The sequence below is a fragment of the Dysidea avara genome, chromosome 2, assembly GCF_963678975.1.
Source record: "Dysidea avara chromosome 2, odDysAvar1.4, whole genome shotgun sequence".
Classification (NCBI taxonomy): domain Eukaryota; kingdom Metazoa; phylum Porifera; class Demospongiae; order Dictyoceratida; family Dysideidae; genus Dysidea; species Dysidea avara.
In genome coordinates, this window is record NC_089273.1 from 2,224,930 (window position 1) to 2,244,818 (window position 19,889).

Sequence of the window (19,889 nt, forward strand, 5' to 3'; positions counted from 1 at the left end):
TTAACCCTTAAACCTGCACAATCCAGAAAACTGGATTTAAACTTAATATGCATGCCTTGCACAAAGCACTGTAACTTTCGAAGTGTCCATCCTGTGGCTATGCAATTTACATCATTCTACTTGTGATGTAGCAAGGATTAAAATGATACCTAGTAATGCTAAATGGTGAGGCCAAAACTAGCCGTGAAAATAACTTTTCGGTAAGGAAACATGCAAACCGTTTATAAAATGGTTGATACATGTAACTCAATGTAGTTACTCCTATCACCTTGCAACAACTTCCATTTGATTCGTCGTGAAATTCTCCATCAGGCCATATATGACTCACATGAGTAAACCCACATTCAAAATTAAACATGTGGCAAGAATTTTGAAACAGAGATGCGACTTGTCGCTATTAATCACTTCATAACAAGTAAGCCACTGTAGTTACAGTGTTCATTTAACCTTCTCCAAGTAGCCCAGTGAATGCACTTTTAATCTATGTGTATTTGTAGGCTGTAAGAATTAAGTTACCCCACCTAGTGTCACCATGCGTGCCCATATTGTGTAAACATGCATTTCCGAAAAGTTCTCCTGTGGGTTTAAGGGTTAAGTGTACTTAGTTTCTGTTGTTATTTCAGTCACCTCTCTATTGTAGGAAAGAAGTTGGATTCTTCCTGGAGAAGAGTGTTATCACTTGTGATGAAGAAACAACATTTCTCCAAGTACCTTAAAGAGGTCACTAACTGTTTTGACTATCTCTCATGATGGTCTACTAATTCCCTTCAGTAATACATTGTGTATATCACTAGTTTGTAATTCCTATTTATTATTTATGACTTAGATTCTATCTCACACACATTTAATCTATGTAAAACAAAGTCCAGTTTTAATAGCTGTTTGTGTGTGGTCAATATCACCAAGTTATGTTGTCATCACATATGTAGTGGTCTTGATCTGGTTAAACTTGTGGTAGTAGATCATCAGAACACTTCAACATGACCTGATATGAATGAACAGTCACATGATAATCACATGTTCTAATACAACAGTCACACTATAATCATATGTTCTAATGGAATAGTCACATGTCAGACATCCTTTGACCCATGTCACCATATATATAAGACATTGTAAACTCTTCATTGGGATTGTAAATGGTGTCATGTGCCCAGTATACTACCTGTACAAATGACGTCACTGGTAAGATACGAGGTAAATTTTTGCTTGGTACCACTTTGAAGAGCATGAAAAGACTAACATTTCTCTTTACTGTGTAGACTATCACAGTGTAGGTTTAGTAGAATATGAAACTTCTCTAAGGTTGAGCGATACAAGTTGCTTTGGTGGAAGTCACTGACTGGCCTTTCCCACAGAAGAAACTTGTCATGTTATGCCATTTCAGTATCACTTCTACATCAAGGTACATTTCACACCTTCTGGTATCAATGGTACATGGCTTATTAGAACCCCTTTGGTCATTTGAATTGAATAGTATGGCTTGTAAGCCACACCTCTAGTTTAAACGCTGCATATTTCCTTGGTTACAACTTGGCTAGGTGGTGTTGTACTGTCATGTTTCTGTTCTCCTATGCACAACTGCTGTCTAGCATAACTATTTGTCTTTCAAGCTTTAATCTAATTCCAAAGCTGTGGAACAAAGCTAGTAGGATGGCAGCACACTTCGGTTCTATATCACTCTTGCTAAATCTTTAAAACTTCTTCATTAGATGCCAACACAGCCTGTTACAGCCTCACAACTATACTTTTTGTATAATTAATAAATAGTTATGTTTTACCACTGTGTTCACCACTTTCTGTACTGTCACATGTTTGCTACAGTATTTAATGATTGATTGTGGGTTTCAGTTAATCAAGCATTTCATTACTGATATTAGTATTTGCAAAATTAGCTAATATCAATGATTACACTGATCATCAGCAACACTAATACAACACTTACCCTATAAGGAATGTCCATATCAACTCTAGGCACCGGCCGATTATGCTGGCATAATTTAAAGCATAATAGGTGACCAAAAGCATCAAGCATAATGCCAGCATAATAGGGACGATATTTGAAAATTTAATTAAAATGTGCGCGTATGCACCTGAAAGAAAGCATATTAGTGTATGTTTTCAATGATCTTCCCGCTCCGGGAGGCTCTCAACAGCGATGCGATATCTACGGATGAAGCTGCTTCAGCTCTTTCATCTCTAATTTCCTTGTTTGAGCAGGCAGCTCGCATTGCTGTGTCCTGTTCTTACAGAATTTTTAATTCTAGAGCCTCCCCGGGCTGGGATCTTTTAGACCACCTTAGGTAAACTTTAAGTATTACATATAATTATGTAGATATGGATTTTTTTTTCCGGTATATTGTAATTTAATTTACTTTTAGTTAATGTAAGTCTTGCCTAGGCCCCTTATGCTCAGTTGTAATGTATATTTTGTCTTAATCATTAAGACATTTATTCTCATTCTCTCTTTCATATTTACAAACACGTAATATAACTTATTAAACTGTTTCTTTGTTGGTTATTTACACGGCTTTGCAGAAATAAGATCAAGATACTCTAATAGAGCAGTCACTTACTCTAATAGAGCAGTCAGGAAAAGCTGATATACTCTAATAAAACAGTCAGTTCTAGAGCATAATCTTGATTTTGAAAGCATAATTTTGAGCATAATAGGCTTAATTTTTGAGCAATGCTCAAAAGCATAATAGGTAAAATTTTGGGAATAATAGGCCGGAGCCTAATCAACACTAATCCCTATTCATCTTTGAGTGAGCCAGTTAGATGGTAATATGTGAACACTGTAAACAGTTCCGTATACAACACACATTAGAACCAATAAATAGGGATGAGCCTATTTTGCTTTTTTTCCCACCTATTATTCTTTCCAGCAAATTTTTATTTCTTATTTCACTGAAAATTTTTTAAGATATGGGACACTACAATAATGTCAGCACAGGTCAAGAGATAAACAGATTAACACCTTAGTGATATTCATAACAACCAGCTGACTGTATGTGAACACTTCTGTACCATAATAATACACACAGACAGAGCTTAGTGATAGTACAACTATCACTATCACGATTTGATAGTAACTTTTATATCACGATAACGATAATATCACGATAGATACTAGCAGTTATTACTACACATATACAACACATGAATACTCCAATTACGTCAAATCACATATCTGCTTTTCAAACACTACAAATTGTTATGTGTCAGTATTACAGTTGTTATCTTTGCTGTCCACATTCAAGTTACTAGTCTTTTACAGTTTTCTGAACTTCAACGCTATTGTGTTTGCTTTTGTTGTCCATATTTTGACTAAGCACAGATATGGATAACATGCATGATCAAGTTCACGATTGTTAATAGCTATCATGATAATCAATTGATTGCCAAAATCGTTCAGTTCTACACACAGAGACGGACAGACACAGTTACATACATTAATGTGTTGTTTGTACACAAAATGATCTTCCTTCTTCTTAGTCATTAACAGTAACCTCTGGAAGAGGATTAAGTGTCTCTCTGTTGTCAGCCCAATACTAGTATTGACTGGCTTGCCACCGAGATACCGGAACGTGTCCTGTAGTGAAATATGTTAACTATGTGAAATACATGTTAAATACTGGAAATAAATGTTAAATACATCAAATATGTACAAATTAATAATGTAGTCTTTATGACAATAACACAGCTTCAACAGTGACTGTTCCATTAGAGTAGTTTACCGTAGGAACTGTGAAAGTGAAGTTGAAAGGTATTTGTACTATTTTCATTTCACATATCCATCATCTCCTACACTAACTAGCCAAGTTTTAACCCTTAAACCCGCAGAGAACTTTTTGGAAATGCATGTTTACACAATATGGGCACGCATGGCGACACTAGGTGGGGTAACTTAATTCTTATGGCCTACAAATACACATAGATTAAAACTGTGTTCACTGGGCTACTTCTAGAAGGTTAAATGAACACTAACTAGAGTAGCTTACTTGTTATGAAGCGACGAACAGTGAAGAGTTTCATCTCCGTGTTTCTAAATGAGTTGCATCTCCGTCACTGTGATAAAAGAGGGATATAAGATGGTATTTCCAGTGGCTTATTGAATACAAAAAAGCTTGATATAACCTGTATTATACTAACAATCTCATGTAAGACTTCAGTTAATGTGTTAAATATACTGAAACCATATATGCGATGGTATAGTGTGGGCATTATATTAGATATAAGCTATTTGAGGTAATGTGGTAAATAAACTGAAACCATATATGCAATAGTATAGTATGGATTATACTAAAGTATAAAATGAGTATAATACAGGATATATATTAAGGCTTATTTGTATTCAATAAGCCACTGGAAATACCATATTATATCCCACTTTTTGCACAGTGCGTGTTTCTAAATTCTTGCCACGTGTTTAATTTCAATTGTGGGTTTACTCACATGAGCCATATATGGCCTGATAAAAAAAATCATGACGAATTGAATAGAAATTGTTGCAAGGCAATAGGATCAACTACCATCGAGTTATCAACCATTTTATAAAGGTATGTAAAGGGTTTGTGTGTTTCCTTACCGAAAAATTGTTTTCACAGCTAGTTTTGGCTTCACCATTTAGCATTAGGGTAAAACCCTAGGTATCATTTAAATCCTTGCTACATCACCAAGTACAATGACATAAATTGCATTGCCATAGGATGGACGCTTCAAAAGTTACAGCGCTTTGTGCAAAGCATGCATATTTATTAAGTTTAAATCCAGTTTTCTGGATTATGCGGGTTTAAGGGTTAAGCTTATCAAACAAGCAGGGATCAACCAGTAATGAAATATTAGTGTACTAGCTATTTGTATTCACTTGACATGTAAAGTTTTCCCCATAACACATACAGGTATGTAACTTGTGTTGTGTAGGTTACTTGTTGTAATAACAGTAGTTTAAACACCAGAAATTGTTCATCAAAAAGTATTTAAACAAGACAACATGACTTGCTCCAGTACAAGAAGTATACACATATTCAACTCCTTTATATTACTGGTTGTGTCAGCAGTTTGGCGAGGCAAACATTTAAATGGAGAAGTCACATATGGTTATTGATTGGGATATTGTAAACTAAATCACTTACTACACAACCTCCCACAATACAATACATTCCTCAACTACAATTACCCCTACACTAGCACCACACACATAACATACATGTTTGTAGTAATTGTATAATTATTGGTATTTATCACATTATCGTCCATTAGGGGTATTGCAGGCTTCATGTAACTATCACATTTCCACCTGTTTCACTCACCTTTGTAACCAAAACAGTTAGTAGTGTATGTTGAACTTGCTACATTTAAGACTTCACTGCTGAAAAGTGATATTTTAGTATATTAGAATTACAGCCTAGTTTTAGCACTCCGGTATTTTAATGGACCCAGGCATGTATTCAAAAATTTGCAGGCAAAAATTTCAGCAGATTTTGTTTTTGTGGAAGATATATACTCATAGAAATTTGTGTTGCAGTCTTAAATGGAGTATATTCTAAAGCTTGGGATGAAGTACTTGATGTGTATTTGAACACTGATACAGGGTGTATATGCATACTGTATTTAGTTTACAAATACAGTAGTAAGGTTTCTATCACAGCAGGTACTAAACATTTAGTATTGTTGACATAACAAACAATATGTGTACACTGTAGGTGTCCATAACACAAGATGGATGAAAGCTTACAAGGCATAACCTTACCTTTAAGACCAGAAGACAATGGTTATGCATTATAACATAGTCAGTGTAACCAAATATGGTATTACCAAGAATTCTATATTATGAACTCTTGGTATTACTGATATTTAGGTCACATTAGCAAGAAGTGTGGATAATATAGCACTTACGTTGCTAGGAAAACCACGTATTGTAGGCCTGAAGGTTCTGAGACACATACTGTCATGACAGATTAGAATATTTTTACTAAGCCGTTAAGGGGGTGGACAAGACCACAAGATGTCTGACTACCAACCTCATCTACTGTCAGCCATTATACTTGTATGTGTACAGTATTCCATATAGCCGGAAAGTTTGGAGAGTTTGGCGAGTGAAAAGTGTTTCGTCAAACTAAAATTCTTCAGATCTATCACCAAATCTGTATTAGCTCAACAAATTTGTCAAACTATTTTTTCTGCCAAAATCCTATCGCGGTAAAATCACCAAAGTTTCCTCCCACCAAACTTTCCAGCTTATACAAAGTACGTGTAATAAAAGTAAATGTACTAATTTATTAGAATACAACACACCGTACCTGACACACTAAGTTTCCATATGTGGTGAGGTCATTACCCTATAGTAACAATATATAGGTGTATTTCAAATTACACAATGTATTTGTAATTACACTATGCATTTTAAATTACACAATTACAGCTACCATACAGCAGATTACAAGTGTATATGCTGACACCACACATAATAACATACATCCCAGCCATCTAACTGTGCTTGAATCTCCTACAATAATAAAGATTGGATTATACGTACACAGTGTTGGGCAAGTTACTTTGTAAAAGTAACTAGTTACGTATTACTTGCAACTGAACTATTTAGTTACAGTTACATATTACCCATAAAATAAAGTAACTATAATAATATTACACATTATATGTGACTGGATTTGCGAAAAGGTAACTTTTTCACACACAAAATTTGACCCATTTTTTGAACTTTCATGTTTCATAACTTTTTTATCATTTCATATAATTGCCTGAAATTTTCCATGAGTGTAGCTACAGTATCTGGCTGCATTTTAATACTAAGAGCAAGTTAATCAGTATAAGGAGTCAAGTGTTACATCATTTTGTTTGCTGGTATGTAAAATGTGTGGAAAAGGTACCTTTTCGCAAATCCGGTCACATATTACTTTGTGTCCACAGCCTTAAGCTGTCTACCACATTATCACGTGACATGATTACGTTGTTGGACAAAGTGCAAATCTTGGTTATAAGTAAGAAGCTGGTGAATAAGCTTCCAGCATTCAGTAGGCTTCATTACTTCGTTGTGGCTAGGCGTTACTCAGAGGATTACTAACGAGATTAGTAACTTCGGTTACTTGTAGCAATAATATTACGTAATATCAGACTCATTACAGTAACTATATTACTTAGGTAACGCATTAAATTTGTAAGTAAAGTAGCTTGAGTTATATTTTCGTTCTATTACTTAGTTACCACAAAAGTAATAATATTACGTAACGCGTTACTCCCAACACTGTACGTACAGTATGTACATGTGTATTAGTAGACTCTCACACGTACACACATGCTGCCATACAAGTGACACCAACAAAACCCATAACAAAGCTACTAGAAATTACAACATGTATGAATTGAAGGTTCTTTCGTCAAAAAGCATTCCAACATAAAATTACAAATCCTGTTAGTGATTTCCCAGTGTAGCTGTAGTACAGGTACAGAGGTGAGAGGTTTCCCCAGAAAAATAAAGTGGAGCAATATAAATGTCAATTTGCTACCACTATCAAAGCCATTTTGTTAATCATATTTTCCATTTTGAACTAAGTAGAGTTGTGTAGCACTACTCTATGGCTCCTAAGGGAAGACCCCACTCAGGTAGAAGCACTATAGACACAACATACACCAGGTATAATCATACAGTACGATAGTACTGTGTATAGTGAGGACCACAAAGGAGTAGGTGCGGCCCACGAAATAATATCACCCAAAACCAGCCTCAATTTTCCCTAATGATGATGAGGCAGTATTGGTTACGTAAGCCCAAACAAGCCTTCAGATCAACCCGAAACGCTTTCAACATATTCCTACAGAATTTTTAAAAAATATATATATATATAAATATTTAATGGAATTTTCTATTGACTGAGTAACCATCTGACTGACTGAGTAAGTTACTGACTGAGTAACCATCTGACTGACTGAGTAAATAACTGACTGACTGAGTAACCATCTGACTGACTGAGTAAGTAACTGACTGACTGAGTAACCATCTGACTGACTGAGTAAGTAACTGACTGACTGAGTAACCATCTGACTGACTGAGTAAGTAACTGACTGACTGAGTAACCATCTGACTGACTGAGTAAGTAACTGACTGACTGAGTAACCATCTGACTGACTGAGTAAGTAACTGACTGACTGAGTAACCATCTGACTGACTGAGTAAGTAACTGACTGATGCCTTCAGACAAACGTAACTCGATAATGTCTAAGGCTACGAGCTTCTTTTTTTTTCACAGTTTGACGTTGCTTCAGTCCGAGAGGTGCCTTTCGGAATACCACAGTATGTACAATGTATTCTTGATGGACTTACCAGTGTCCTCCTTTGTGTCCCATTCTTTGCTGACAGTGAAAAGTGTTGATTTGGCAGTAACATGTGATAGCTTCCCTTCGTAATGGAAATTGTCCGTATTTTTCATAGTGGCTACTCTGATTGCAGAGGTGCTTTTCGAATCATACTGCTGTGTAACGAGTTGAACATAACCGACAACAAAAAATAATGGATACTTCACTTTTCAGATGATAATTGATATAACTGGGGTGTACATCTTTCTTTTGGTGTGCATGGATTGCAGAGGTGCTTTTCGAACAGTTCTTGATCCAAAATGCTGTGTTCATGGGTTGAACATAGCTGACAACAAAGCGTAATGGGTACTTCACTTTTCAGACGATAATTGATATATGGGTGCACAGCGCCATTTCCAGATGCGGTATACGAGGGTTCACCAGTCATAATAATTATGCACAAAAAAAGTTAACAAACAAGTACACAGAAAAATTTGGAATTTTCAACTAGAGTAGGGACCAGCACATCGATACAAAGTACTTAAACAAGCTGGAGTAGTGCATGATATTAAATCACAGTAAAACAATAAGAAGTGTTATATCCTTTCTGTGCTCAAGATACCATAATGGAAATGCACAGTAGGGATGTAACACTTCTTATTGTTTTACTGCGATTCAATATCGTACACTACTCCAAATAGTTTCAGTACTTTTTATCGATGTGTTATGGTCCCTACTCTAGTTGAAAATTCCAAACTTTTCAGTGTACTTGTAACAGAATACAAATTAACTAGTTCTGGTCACCCTTGAGACAGTTGGTATCTGAGTACATTGCACATAGGTACATGCTATCAACTCAATGAGTAATTCTCGAAAACTGATTAACTCTGATTTCTTACGAGTTGGTAGATTTGTACCACACCTAATATAGATCCTGTGTAGTGAGTACTTAGTTACACCTTTTAAACCAGTTGTAACAGACAATATAACAGTAATTAGTAGATAACATCCTCCTCCTAACAACACCATCACCCTACCAGTAATACATCATCACAAACTCTACCAGGATCAGATGTACACTATGTATACAATATAGATAGTAAGTAAGTGATACCTGCAGTTTAACTGTTGCCTCGTATTTCTTCTTCATTTCATTAATCTGCTCACCAACTTTACTCATCGTCTATACAGCAGCCTGGAGGAGATGTTGATAGCATTGTAATGGTGGGAAATAATTACAATAACTTGCAGTAACTACAGCAGGACCAGTTTACGTGATGTGGACACCTTGAGACCAACCAATATTGTCCTGATTATCAAGGTGTCCTGATTATCAAGGTGTCCTGATTATCAAGGTGTCCTGATTTTCCAGGTCAATTAATGTACTAAGGGATACTTTGGGACCTTAACTAAGTATCTGGATTATGTAGGTGTCCTCAAGTGTCCACATTAACAGTTTCCAGTGTAATTGGGACCAACCAATGAACCCCTCTTCGGCTACTATTTAACACATGTGACTTACAATAATGTCTTCTTTCCCATCCTCTCCAGTACTCAAACAATCATTGATCTTCTGTAAAAGCAATACAAAAATGATGACTAGTAATGAAGGATGAATTACTTCTATCAATATAATGAGGAGGGAGAGTGTTGAACTACGCTATAAGCTATAAAAATGAGCCCGTAAAGTAACCCGCATACCTTCATTTCCTCTCATAAACCTGATCACTGTTGATTTCCCAGATTGAACTTGTTGTAGTAGTTTAAGGAGGGTGATCCACAAGGAATCAAAATGGCGGAAATTCCATCTAGATGTGTCACTTTTGCTAGCAGAACTGTTGAGGCAGGGGACGGCGACTATGATGAAATTTCAAACGAACATGTGTCACGTATGAGATTGATATTCATGATGAACCAGAATGCAGCACACATGAGAACTGGAATTTGGATTTGCCCAAGGCAGTATCGATGTTCCTGGTGATGTCTGCTTTCCAGGTTAGTTACCTGTGATGTACCATATTTTTTTCTCAAATCTGCTGTTCTTTCATTCTGTACTGCAGCTTCAGAGTCTTCCGCGTGTGCACATGTGTGCCGACAGCACACTTATAATTGGTCACCAATCAACACAAATCACTGAGTCATTTGAAAATTCCCATAGGAATTTACGGGCTCATTTTTCACAGCGTATAGCACAGTTTGACACTCTCCCTCCCTCCCCCATTATGTACTGTTGTGTGTATGTATAACTGTATGTCAGCATATACTGTAAACAGACAAATAAATATGAAATATAAACACACACTACACACCAATACACTACACACACCAACACACACACACACATGCACGCACGTACTTCTAGCAATAGTGAATACTTCAACACTCTCTGGACAGGTTTCAACAGGTAGTCTCCTAACGGTAACATGTGTCCAAGTTTCTGTTGACATTTCTGTACAATAATACAATATAGTGATTATTACACAACACATCTGTATCATAATAACTAGTTGTGTATTACATGACTTTGTGACATTATGTATGTCTGCCTAGCATTTTACCTACTGCAGGCTTAATATTGTTCAATTATTGTGATGGTTATGTCCACACACTGACCTTGAAGAAGTTGATCATTGCAGTATGTTTTGCATATTTCCCCCATACTTCAATAGCTCTGTGGAAACAATAATAATGTATTAAAACAACTAACATGTGTATTATGTACAAAGGCTTTCTATAATTTTATGATTGGCATCCTGTCACTGAAAATTTACTATCAAATTGCTGCTACACATTTACAAGTAGTACACCATTATACACTGTTGGTACCAGTGATTGGTGAACACCGTAGTAGCCTCACCCTAGCTACACCTGTAGTACAGTCACAACTACAGTACACACTAAACAAAGCTCAATAAATAAAATCTACATACCAATGAATTTACCAGTTAATGGAGAGTAAGAAAAATTTAGTTTCATGCTTGTACAGTCAAAGGCTAGCAAGTTATGGGCATTTGTTTATGATGCAGTAGAAATAACGTTTACTATTGTCGTTTCTTTAGCTTTCTTCTTTGTCCATTTGGAGGAGCACTATACCTTGATGAATTTACCTGCTCTACTAAAACTTATACTGTACCTGTAACTGGGTTGGTCCAGAACTAAAGACACATGAATTTTACCAACAAAATTTTAGGTATAATGTGTGGGTATATAAATTACAAACGTTTGTTTAATTGACGACTGAAAAAAGTTACAAAGACAGGACTTGGCTCAATCTTGTTCATCATGAACTGGTTGTATTGCTGCTGTAAAAGTCATACGGCTGTCCACTCTAATGTTTCTATAGATAACAGAGTAGCAATAAAATGGAAAACAACTAGTGTTTGCTCAGCTAGTCACATGGGCGTTTGCCTTAAGGAGGAAGTGCATGCACAACTGTGAGGTAAAGCTTGGAGGGGTTAAAAGGTTACAAGATCTCTCCAAAGGTATCTGAAGTTTTGAACCTTTGTCCAAGCCCTACCATGTAGACATAGAGCTACATAGAATCAACAACAAGGAATTAGTTACAATAAAAACAGTACCATATAATACAGTACAGAAACTACTGTATCTATGTATATGACATGTAGCCAAAACCTAGTCTAGTAACCAAATCAGTTAAACATATTTTTAATTACTATACATCATTGTCAATATTAACGTACACTTGAGTGGGCATTAATTGGAACACACATAGTTACCTTGGATACTTGGTACAGTAATCAGAGTAGATCTTAAACCCTTCAGCATTCTCCCATATTCTGATGAAACACTTTGCTATCCGTTTGATGTCATCTTTACACTGTTGTAAGTTCTTTAACATGAACCTGTCGTACAACAAAGTGTATTATAACAGATTTAGTTTTAACAAAATGCAAACATGATTTGGACTATTACCAAGAGCGCGTCAAATCCTATGGACAAGGGAACATGTAACTCTGTGCACCACCAATACAACGGGCAAAATTCAAACACGGCATCGTGTTACTATGTTATATCATTTGTTACACCATCCTTACACACAACAAGGATGTACCAAATGAACCACCACTTCATTGTATTCTGTGAAGGCAGCCAAGCTGGCTTCGATAAACGGCCATCAATGGTAGGTACAACACCTCTAGCAATCATGTATGCCCTTCAGCTAGTAATTGTATGCCCTCTCCTCTTCCAAAGTTCATCTACTAATCAACAAAAATTTCAGCAAATTTATTTTCGTGGAAATCTAGGTTTCCAGAAAGTAGTGTTGCAGTCATGATAAATTATAAACCTGCTATACAGTACTGTAGTTTAACCCCTAAACCGCCACATTTGTAGAGGCTCCTATCTACTGTTTCTAAACTGCACACCATACCATATAATCCTATAAAACTATAATATCAATTTACTCGCTATAGAACACGGAATTCGATTATGAAGTTGTTGTTTACACAAGAGCAACCACAAATCCATTATATAACTTTAAAGTACGAAAATCGATCTAAGCAAAACCAAACGTGAAATTTCACTACTTTACAGGCTAGCATATATTGTTTATAATAACACAATAAACATCGCTAACCAGTTTACAGTTGAAGCGATTATCTCTAAGTCTGATTTTCCAACATTTGAGCAAGTGCGCATGTGCATACAAGTACGAGGTCACTGTTTCGAGGCGTACAAAAGTAGCAACATGCCTATATATTCCCTCTCCTTACTGTTTCTCTTTATTAGTAGTGCCATTATCACGTCGAAGAATCATCTACAATGTTTGTTATCAACGTTCGAAAGCATGCGATTGCACCATCTAATCGCGCAATAGTGCGCGAGAGACCGGTTACCCCTGTTCCCATTCACTTAAGGGCGTGCCCACTACAGGATAAGCGCAGGGGCTACTAAAACGCTCGACTAAAGTTACAGAGCGTTTAGAATGTGATTCTACGGGCGTTTATAATCGGAAACCGCCATCTGGTGATTGTGGCGGTGAGAGGGTTAAGGAAGGCCACAGATATCACAAACACAACATACAATAGTAAACACATGAACTAGTCTTGTGTAACATTCAGGGTAATGACACACTTGTCAAATATTGTCAGGTTGTACAACTGTACTTACTGTAATTGTGTATGTATGTGTGTGTGTGTGTGTGTGTGTGTGTGTGTGTGTGTGTGTGTGTGTGTGGTGTGTGCGTAGTGTGTGTGTGTGTGGTGTGTGCGTAGTGTGTGTGGTGTGTGCGTAGTGTGTGTGTGTGTGTGCGTGTGTGGGTGCGAGGCAGCATAGCCAAGTGGTTAGGGCATCAGCCTGATAATCGAAAGGTCCCAGTTTGATTCCTGGTTGAGCCATTTTTGTGTTGTTTCCTTGAGCAAGAAACTTTACTCACATTGCTCCAGTCTACCCAGGTGTGTAAATTGGGGACGTAGTGGCCTAGTAGAGATGCAACAATATATCGTGTATTGTAACGTTTTAAGACAATATTGCAGTATCAATATAAAGTAAAACTATATCAATATATCGACACATCGTAGCTTGTTAACATGGCTGACAATCAAATTATTGTACATTGTGGTTAAACTGAGTAGTATGTAATGCTTCTCAAAGAAAAATCAGCTCACTTATTTCTCTTAACAAAAAACAACATAAAAAACAACATAGACCATCACTTAGACTCCACTTTGCACCGCGCAATATATCGCTGTATCGTGATACACAAGAGGCAATATATCGATACGTCTATACACTGTATTGTTACATCTCTATGGCCTAGTATCAACTGGGGAAGCAGCCCACCTAGCTGTAACATCAATGGGTACCTGGAGTAAACTGGGGAAACAAATGCTGAATTGTCCTTGTCGTGCTTAGTGGTGTTGGGGTTGTTGTGGAACTTTAGGTTCCGCGACCTCTCTCTGTGAGACCTGGACAGTCTTCCTGCGAGTTACTAGCCCTGCAGGAGGATTTGCCTGCATAAGGTTCAAGTGCCTGAGTGGTGCACAGGCATCCCAGTGGGCGGCAATAGCTATGTTTCGCATAGCTGCCAGAGCCTTTGTTTTTGTGTAGTGTAGTGTGTGTGTATGTAATGTGCGCGTGTACATGCGTTTGTGTGCGTGTGTGTGCTCAATAGATTGCAGCACCACAATAAATTATATTATTGAAGTTAACACAGCACAAATATCTCAACATACTCATTAAAGTCCTTGATCTCTTCAATATTATTAAACAAAGCTAAGATGTCTCCATCAGTGACCCCAAGTGAGTCCATGTTCTCCACCAGTGGGGTCTGGTAACCCTGTAAGGAATAATGGTCAGTAATTAGTAGCACAACCAACAAACAGAAAACAGTTACATAACAACAGATAAACCTCCCACACTCATCACTACCGAGATGTTGTGTCAGATTAGTAAACATGTTGGATTATCAAGTCTCATCAGTGTAGTAAACAATGTTAGGTTATACTGTTTGAGCATGTACAATAGTCTGTATGAAGTGTATGTGTGTAGTCTAGCCTGTATTATAGACAATCAGACTAAGTGTTCTCCATTAACTACAATCACTAACACACACAACACTACTAGTGTGATATACACAGGGGGTTAATGTTCATATCGTAACATGACAATATGTAGTCTTGTTGCTTCACCAAAACAATTAATACAATATTAGTATAGGTTATGTTTTTAATGGGAAGGTTAACAATAATATTCTCCCCAAATAGCCAGGCAATTTCTGATCCCTATGTCTAGTACAAATTATCCTTTGCCACATTCCCACATCTGATCAAACTGCACATTAATTAATGACTCAACATGTAATAGCCAGTTCACTATACTACACTACACGTGTACACGCACACACACACACACACACACACACACACACACACACACACACACACACACACACACTACACATAATTGTGCACATGCACGCACACACCTCAATAATCTGGGATAAATTCACGTAAGATAATTCAGTTGAGATAATTTCATCGATAACACGTTCATGTTTAGTACGACGTTGTTCAGTGGTTGGAGATAAAGGGTTCTCATCAATGGCCTTTTGATAAGAGCATACAAATGGCTCCCCACCAGTAGCACTACCAAACTGTCCATCAGTGTTTAGTGATGGCATTGATTGGGAGAAATCCTGTAAGAACAAAACACAGAGAATAATGATTAACTCAACACATCTCATAGAGTTGTTCTAATTATATAACACAAGAGTCCAATACTGAACTGAAACGTTTAACCCTTAAAGGTGCATGATACTTTGGGAATGTGTGTTACACATTACAGGAATAAAGGGATGGTGACACCAGTTTAGTCTACAACTACATCTGAAAAGTGAAGATCACACATCATTTTCAGCTACATAAGCCTATTTAGTAGGGCAGATAAATGGGTATTTTTAAGAAGATGGGGACAGAGCGGATAAAAGCACCAAACTTTTTGTACATAGCCATGAGATGGTTAGATGTCATTTTATGCTAGGAGCCCTCGGATTTGTAATTGAGAATTCAGAATAACAGCATGTAATTGTATTTTGTAATTATAATAGTTTCAACTCAAACGTTCAGTTCTATGTCAGTTTAAAGGTAAATACACACAAGATATAGTATACATAAACACATGAGCAGTTTTCTGACTTAAACGCCTCTAGAAATAATTAATTGTTTAAGAGGTGCTTATCAATACGACCGTGTGCTTGTGATAATCTTCAACTTCCTACTCAAACAAAGACTTCCTGTTCAACCAAAGACTGAATACAGGTAATATAAAACACTTAATGCTTGAAATCACTGATTTGTTTGTGCTGTAGAGTCATCTCTGCTGTAAGAACAGTGTTAGTTTCAAAATCATGGACTGGTCCTTGTGTGTTCTCTGTCAGTAGCAAGCAACTGAAATTTTGAAATGTCTATTAAATGCACCAGGCAAAGCAGATAAGTCTATCCCATATCAATGTTTCCTTGATAGAGTCAAGGATTTTAAAGAATTAGAAATTTTACCATTACCACTGACTCATTTACCTGAAAATACAACAGAACAGGACTTTGTACAAAATAAAGCAAAGTGGCACAAAAGTTATTATTTGAAATTTGGTCAAGATAAGTTAGAAAAAGCAAGGAAAAGGAATGCTCCAGACATTGGATTAGAGGTTGGAAATATTTGTGGTCCCAAGCACACTTGCCCTTTGCGCCAGTCTTTAGATAAGGACAAATGCATTTATTGTGAAGGCTGTGGTAAGCTTCATCACTTCAGCATGTTGGAAACTGACAGTAGTGTGTGTACTATTGATAAAGATCTGAACGACACTTCATTGCTCGCAAAAATTGAAGGAGGGGACCTTATTGCTCTGGAATCTAAATATCATTTGAGTTGTTTAGCTAAGCTCCGCAATCATCACAGGTATTACTTAAGAGAAGTCGAGGAAAGTTCTAGTGTACTAATTGAGGAAAGAAAACTTGAAGCAAGAGCGTTTGCTGAACTTTTTGTCGCATGTAGAAGCCTCAGTACTGGAAGGAGTTTTTTTATTCAAGTTTTCTGAACTAAGAGCACTCTATGAAAAGCGCTTGAGTTTCTTTGGTATTCCCAAAGAAATAAACAAGGTTAGATTGAAGGAGCAAATACTTTCGCATTTTCCTCAAGCTCAAAGTGATGGAAAGAATACACTGCTTATTTTTGACAAGGGAATGCAACAGATAATGAAGCAAGCTGTGAATGGTAACTATGAAGACGATGTAATAATTCTTGCAAAAGCTGCTAAAATCATTCACAAAGACATATTGAATTCCAATATTACAAAATTTAATGGCTCCTTTGGTGTAGACTGCCAGCAACAATCAGTTCCAACAAATGTCAAGTATTTTGTGTCAATGCTATTGAATGGATGCACCATTAAACATCAAGACTCACAAAGCTGCCTAACCATATCACAGACTACTGCAATAGACAATATAAATCTTCACATCATCACTACAGAAAATTTGAGCCACCTTTGCCTCTCTATCTAGGGCTGAAAATGCATACACAAACCAGATCGAAGAAAATAGTTTCTGAACTGTACCGCTTGGGTCTTTCTGTCAGTTATGATAGGATTTTGGAACTTGAAAACAAAATAGCCACATCTGTTTGTAATTCCATCAATGAAACTGGTTTAGTGTGCCCTCATCAGCTGCGGCATGGATTATTTACTATTGGTGCTCTGGACAATTTAGACCACAATCCTTCAAGTACCACATCTAGAGAATCTTTTCATGGAACAGGTATCAGTCTTTTTCAATTTCCTACCCTGTGTAATGAAGGACTATCCCAACCCACTGTAAATACTGCTTCTGCAGCTAAAAAGCTACCAAATTTGCCAGATAGCTATACAATAGTACCAGCTGTTGTTCTGAGGAAAGATGCTGTTGTGGTTTCCTCTGTTTCAACAAGCTCACAATTATTGTCTCATCCACATTTTAATGAAGCAGTGCAGACTAAACACAATTGGCTGAAGCATGTCATGGAAGCTATAAGCAAGGAAGAGTTAGACAAAAAAGAACGGATATCATGGGCTGCTTATCATGCATTATCTTCTAAATCTGAAGTTACATGCGCAAGCAGTTCTCAATTAATGCCTTTGTTTTATGAGTATGCTGCTTCTGCTGCAATGGTGAAGCATGGAATCACTGTACAAACTAAAGCCATACACTTCCTAAACCCAGGCCAGATTCCAGTTATAGCATTTGATGCACCACTATTTGCTTTAGCCAAGTTAGTGCAATGGAAAAGGCCAGATATGCATAGTGAAGACAAATGTGTAGCTATGATGGGTAGCCTTCACATAGAGATGGCTTTGTGGAGTTCTGTTGGAGATTATCTTGATGGGTCAGGATGGGTGACTGCTCTCACACAATCTGGTGTAGCATCAACAGGCACTGCAGAAAGTTTTCTCAATGCATTTCACCTTATGAAAACAAGAAATGCTCACCAGGTCAGTGCATTAGCTCTAGCAATACTGCAAAAGAAGGCTTTTTTACAAGCAGGTGGTTCATTTAGCTCCCAACAAGAATGGAAAGAAAACTTGAGGAAAACCTATCCATGTTTTTGTATTGGGACACTGTATTCAATTTAGAGCTATCTGGCCTAATATTTGTGAGAGCTCACCGTGAGAGAAATTTTCCACTATACCTTGATTCTATCAAAGCAATTACACTATGGTTTTTGCCTTGGATCACTATCACTATGCACGATGGATGCCTGTGCATATTCGTGATATGCAAAACTTGCCAACATCTATTTACAATGAGTTTTATGAGAAAGTCATTGGGTTACACAGAAAACCAAAAATCAATTTTCTGCAATACCCATTTACCAGGCTCATGAACAAAACAATGCTTGTGTAAAAGAGGCCGGTGGTGCTAATTGGTCTTTTGCAGAATCCTGCTGCTTTAAGGAAATGGTTAATTTCTGGACCAGAACAGGCACGGCTAATTGAAGAATTCGAGAAGCAATTTTTGGAAAGTAAAGATGATGATCATTTTCATCACAATGAAGGACACTCAACACAAAGCAATTTTAAAATGAAAGTTCTTTCTTTGGTGGAAGCATTTGAAGACATGGGTAACCCATTTTTAGATCAATCTGAAGACTTGTCAACAATGGATGCAGGAATTATAATGGACAAGTCAGCAGTAGACACTGTTTTTACAATTGAAGCTTTGGGAAGAGAGCAGTTTAATAGTTACTACAAATCGGTGTTGGTTTATTGCACTAGGTCTATACATGATCCGATAAGAAGAAACAATCTTTCACTCTTTAAATGTCCAAAAAATAAGTCAAAATCAAAGCAGTCCAAGACTGTTGAAAATCTGAAAAACGATGTGTCATTATTTTCACGGCTATACATTGTAGCTAAAAATAGGGATTGTCATATGCAAACATTTTCAGTCATGAAAACCAGCCCTTTCCACCCTCTATATCAGACAGTGGTAAACTGCGATTATCAAAAAAATCTAATCTATTAAATTTGATTCCACAAGATGGCCAACCAGAATGTCCCAAAGTTTTCGATGTCAGTGTTATTGATGGTGCAGCTTTGGTTCACCTTCTACCAACAGTAAGTGTCGCTACATTTGATGAATATGCTGATTCAATATTTATACCTCACCTAGTCAGACAGCTTGAAAACTGTTCACGACTTGATCTAGTTTGGGATACATACATTTGTAATACATATGGATAATTAGAACTGTAAATAATAGATATGAACAATTAGAATTGTTATGAGAACTCTTAATTTGTTGTTGTTATGTGTAACCTTGACCTTAGAGATTTGATAAAAAGGCTGGAGCTGGTCACCAGCTCTCTCTTCTTCAGTTGATTGTAAGCTGTTATATTGTTGAAGCTGAATGATATCTATTACATTTGGGGGCTTGTCCGGGAGTCGAACCCGGGACCTCTCGCATGGAGAGCAGCAGTGGAGACTCGTTTGGAACCTACCACAGTTGTGTTGCAGAATTACAGTGGGGACAGACTCCAGGTGGTGCGGCAGATTCAAGTTACAGTGAGTCGTTTAGAATATT

At 37.0% G+C, this 19,889-nt stretch overlaps 1 protein-coding gene across 5 annotated transcripts in view; it reads right to left on the reverse strand.

Annotated features, from left to right (window-relative positions):
• Positions 1-807: 807 nt before the first annotated feature.
• LOC136246434 (pleckstrin homology domain-containing family G member 1-like) overlaps positions 808-19,889 on the reverse strand; it is a 31,865-nt gene continuing 12,783 nt past the window's right edge. Inside the window, exons 3-12 of one of the 5 annotated variants that reach the window (XM_066037877.1) lie at positions 15,263-15,472; positions 14,511-14,614; positions 12,054-12,179; positions 10,930-10,987; positions 10,673-10,765; positions 9,839-9,889; positions 6,482-6,511; positions 6,306-6,344; positions 3,455-3,595; positions 808-985 (exon numbers count right to left, since the gene is read on the reverse strand). In XM_066037877.1, coding sequence (XP_065893949.1) covers positions 944-985; positions 3,455-3,595; positions 6,306-6,344; positions 6,482-6,511; positions 9,839-9,889; positions 10,673-10,765; positions 10,930-10,987; positions 12,054-12,179; positions 14,511-14,614; positions 15,263-15,472 — 894 coding nt within the window. In that variant the 3' untranslated portion in view covers positions 808-943. Of the gene's footprint in view, positions 3,596-4,004; positions 4,072-6,305; positions 6,345-6,481; positions 6,512-9,838; positions 9,890-10,672; positions 10,766-10,929; positions 10,988-12,053; positions 12,180-14,510; positions 14,615-15,262; positions 15,473-19,889 lie in introns of all 5 variants that reach the window. The other 4 variants (XM_066037878.1, XR_010696413.1, XM_066037875.1 and 1 more) reach the window with 4 other exon arrangements.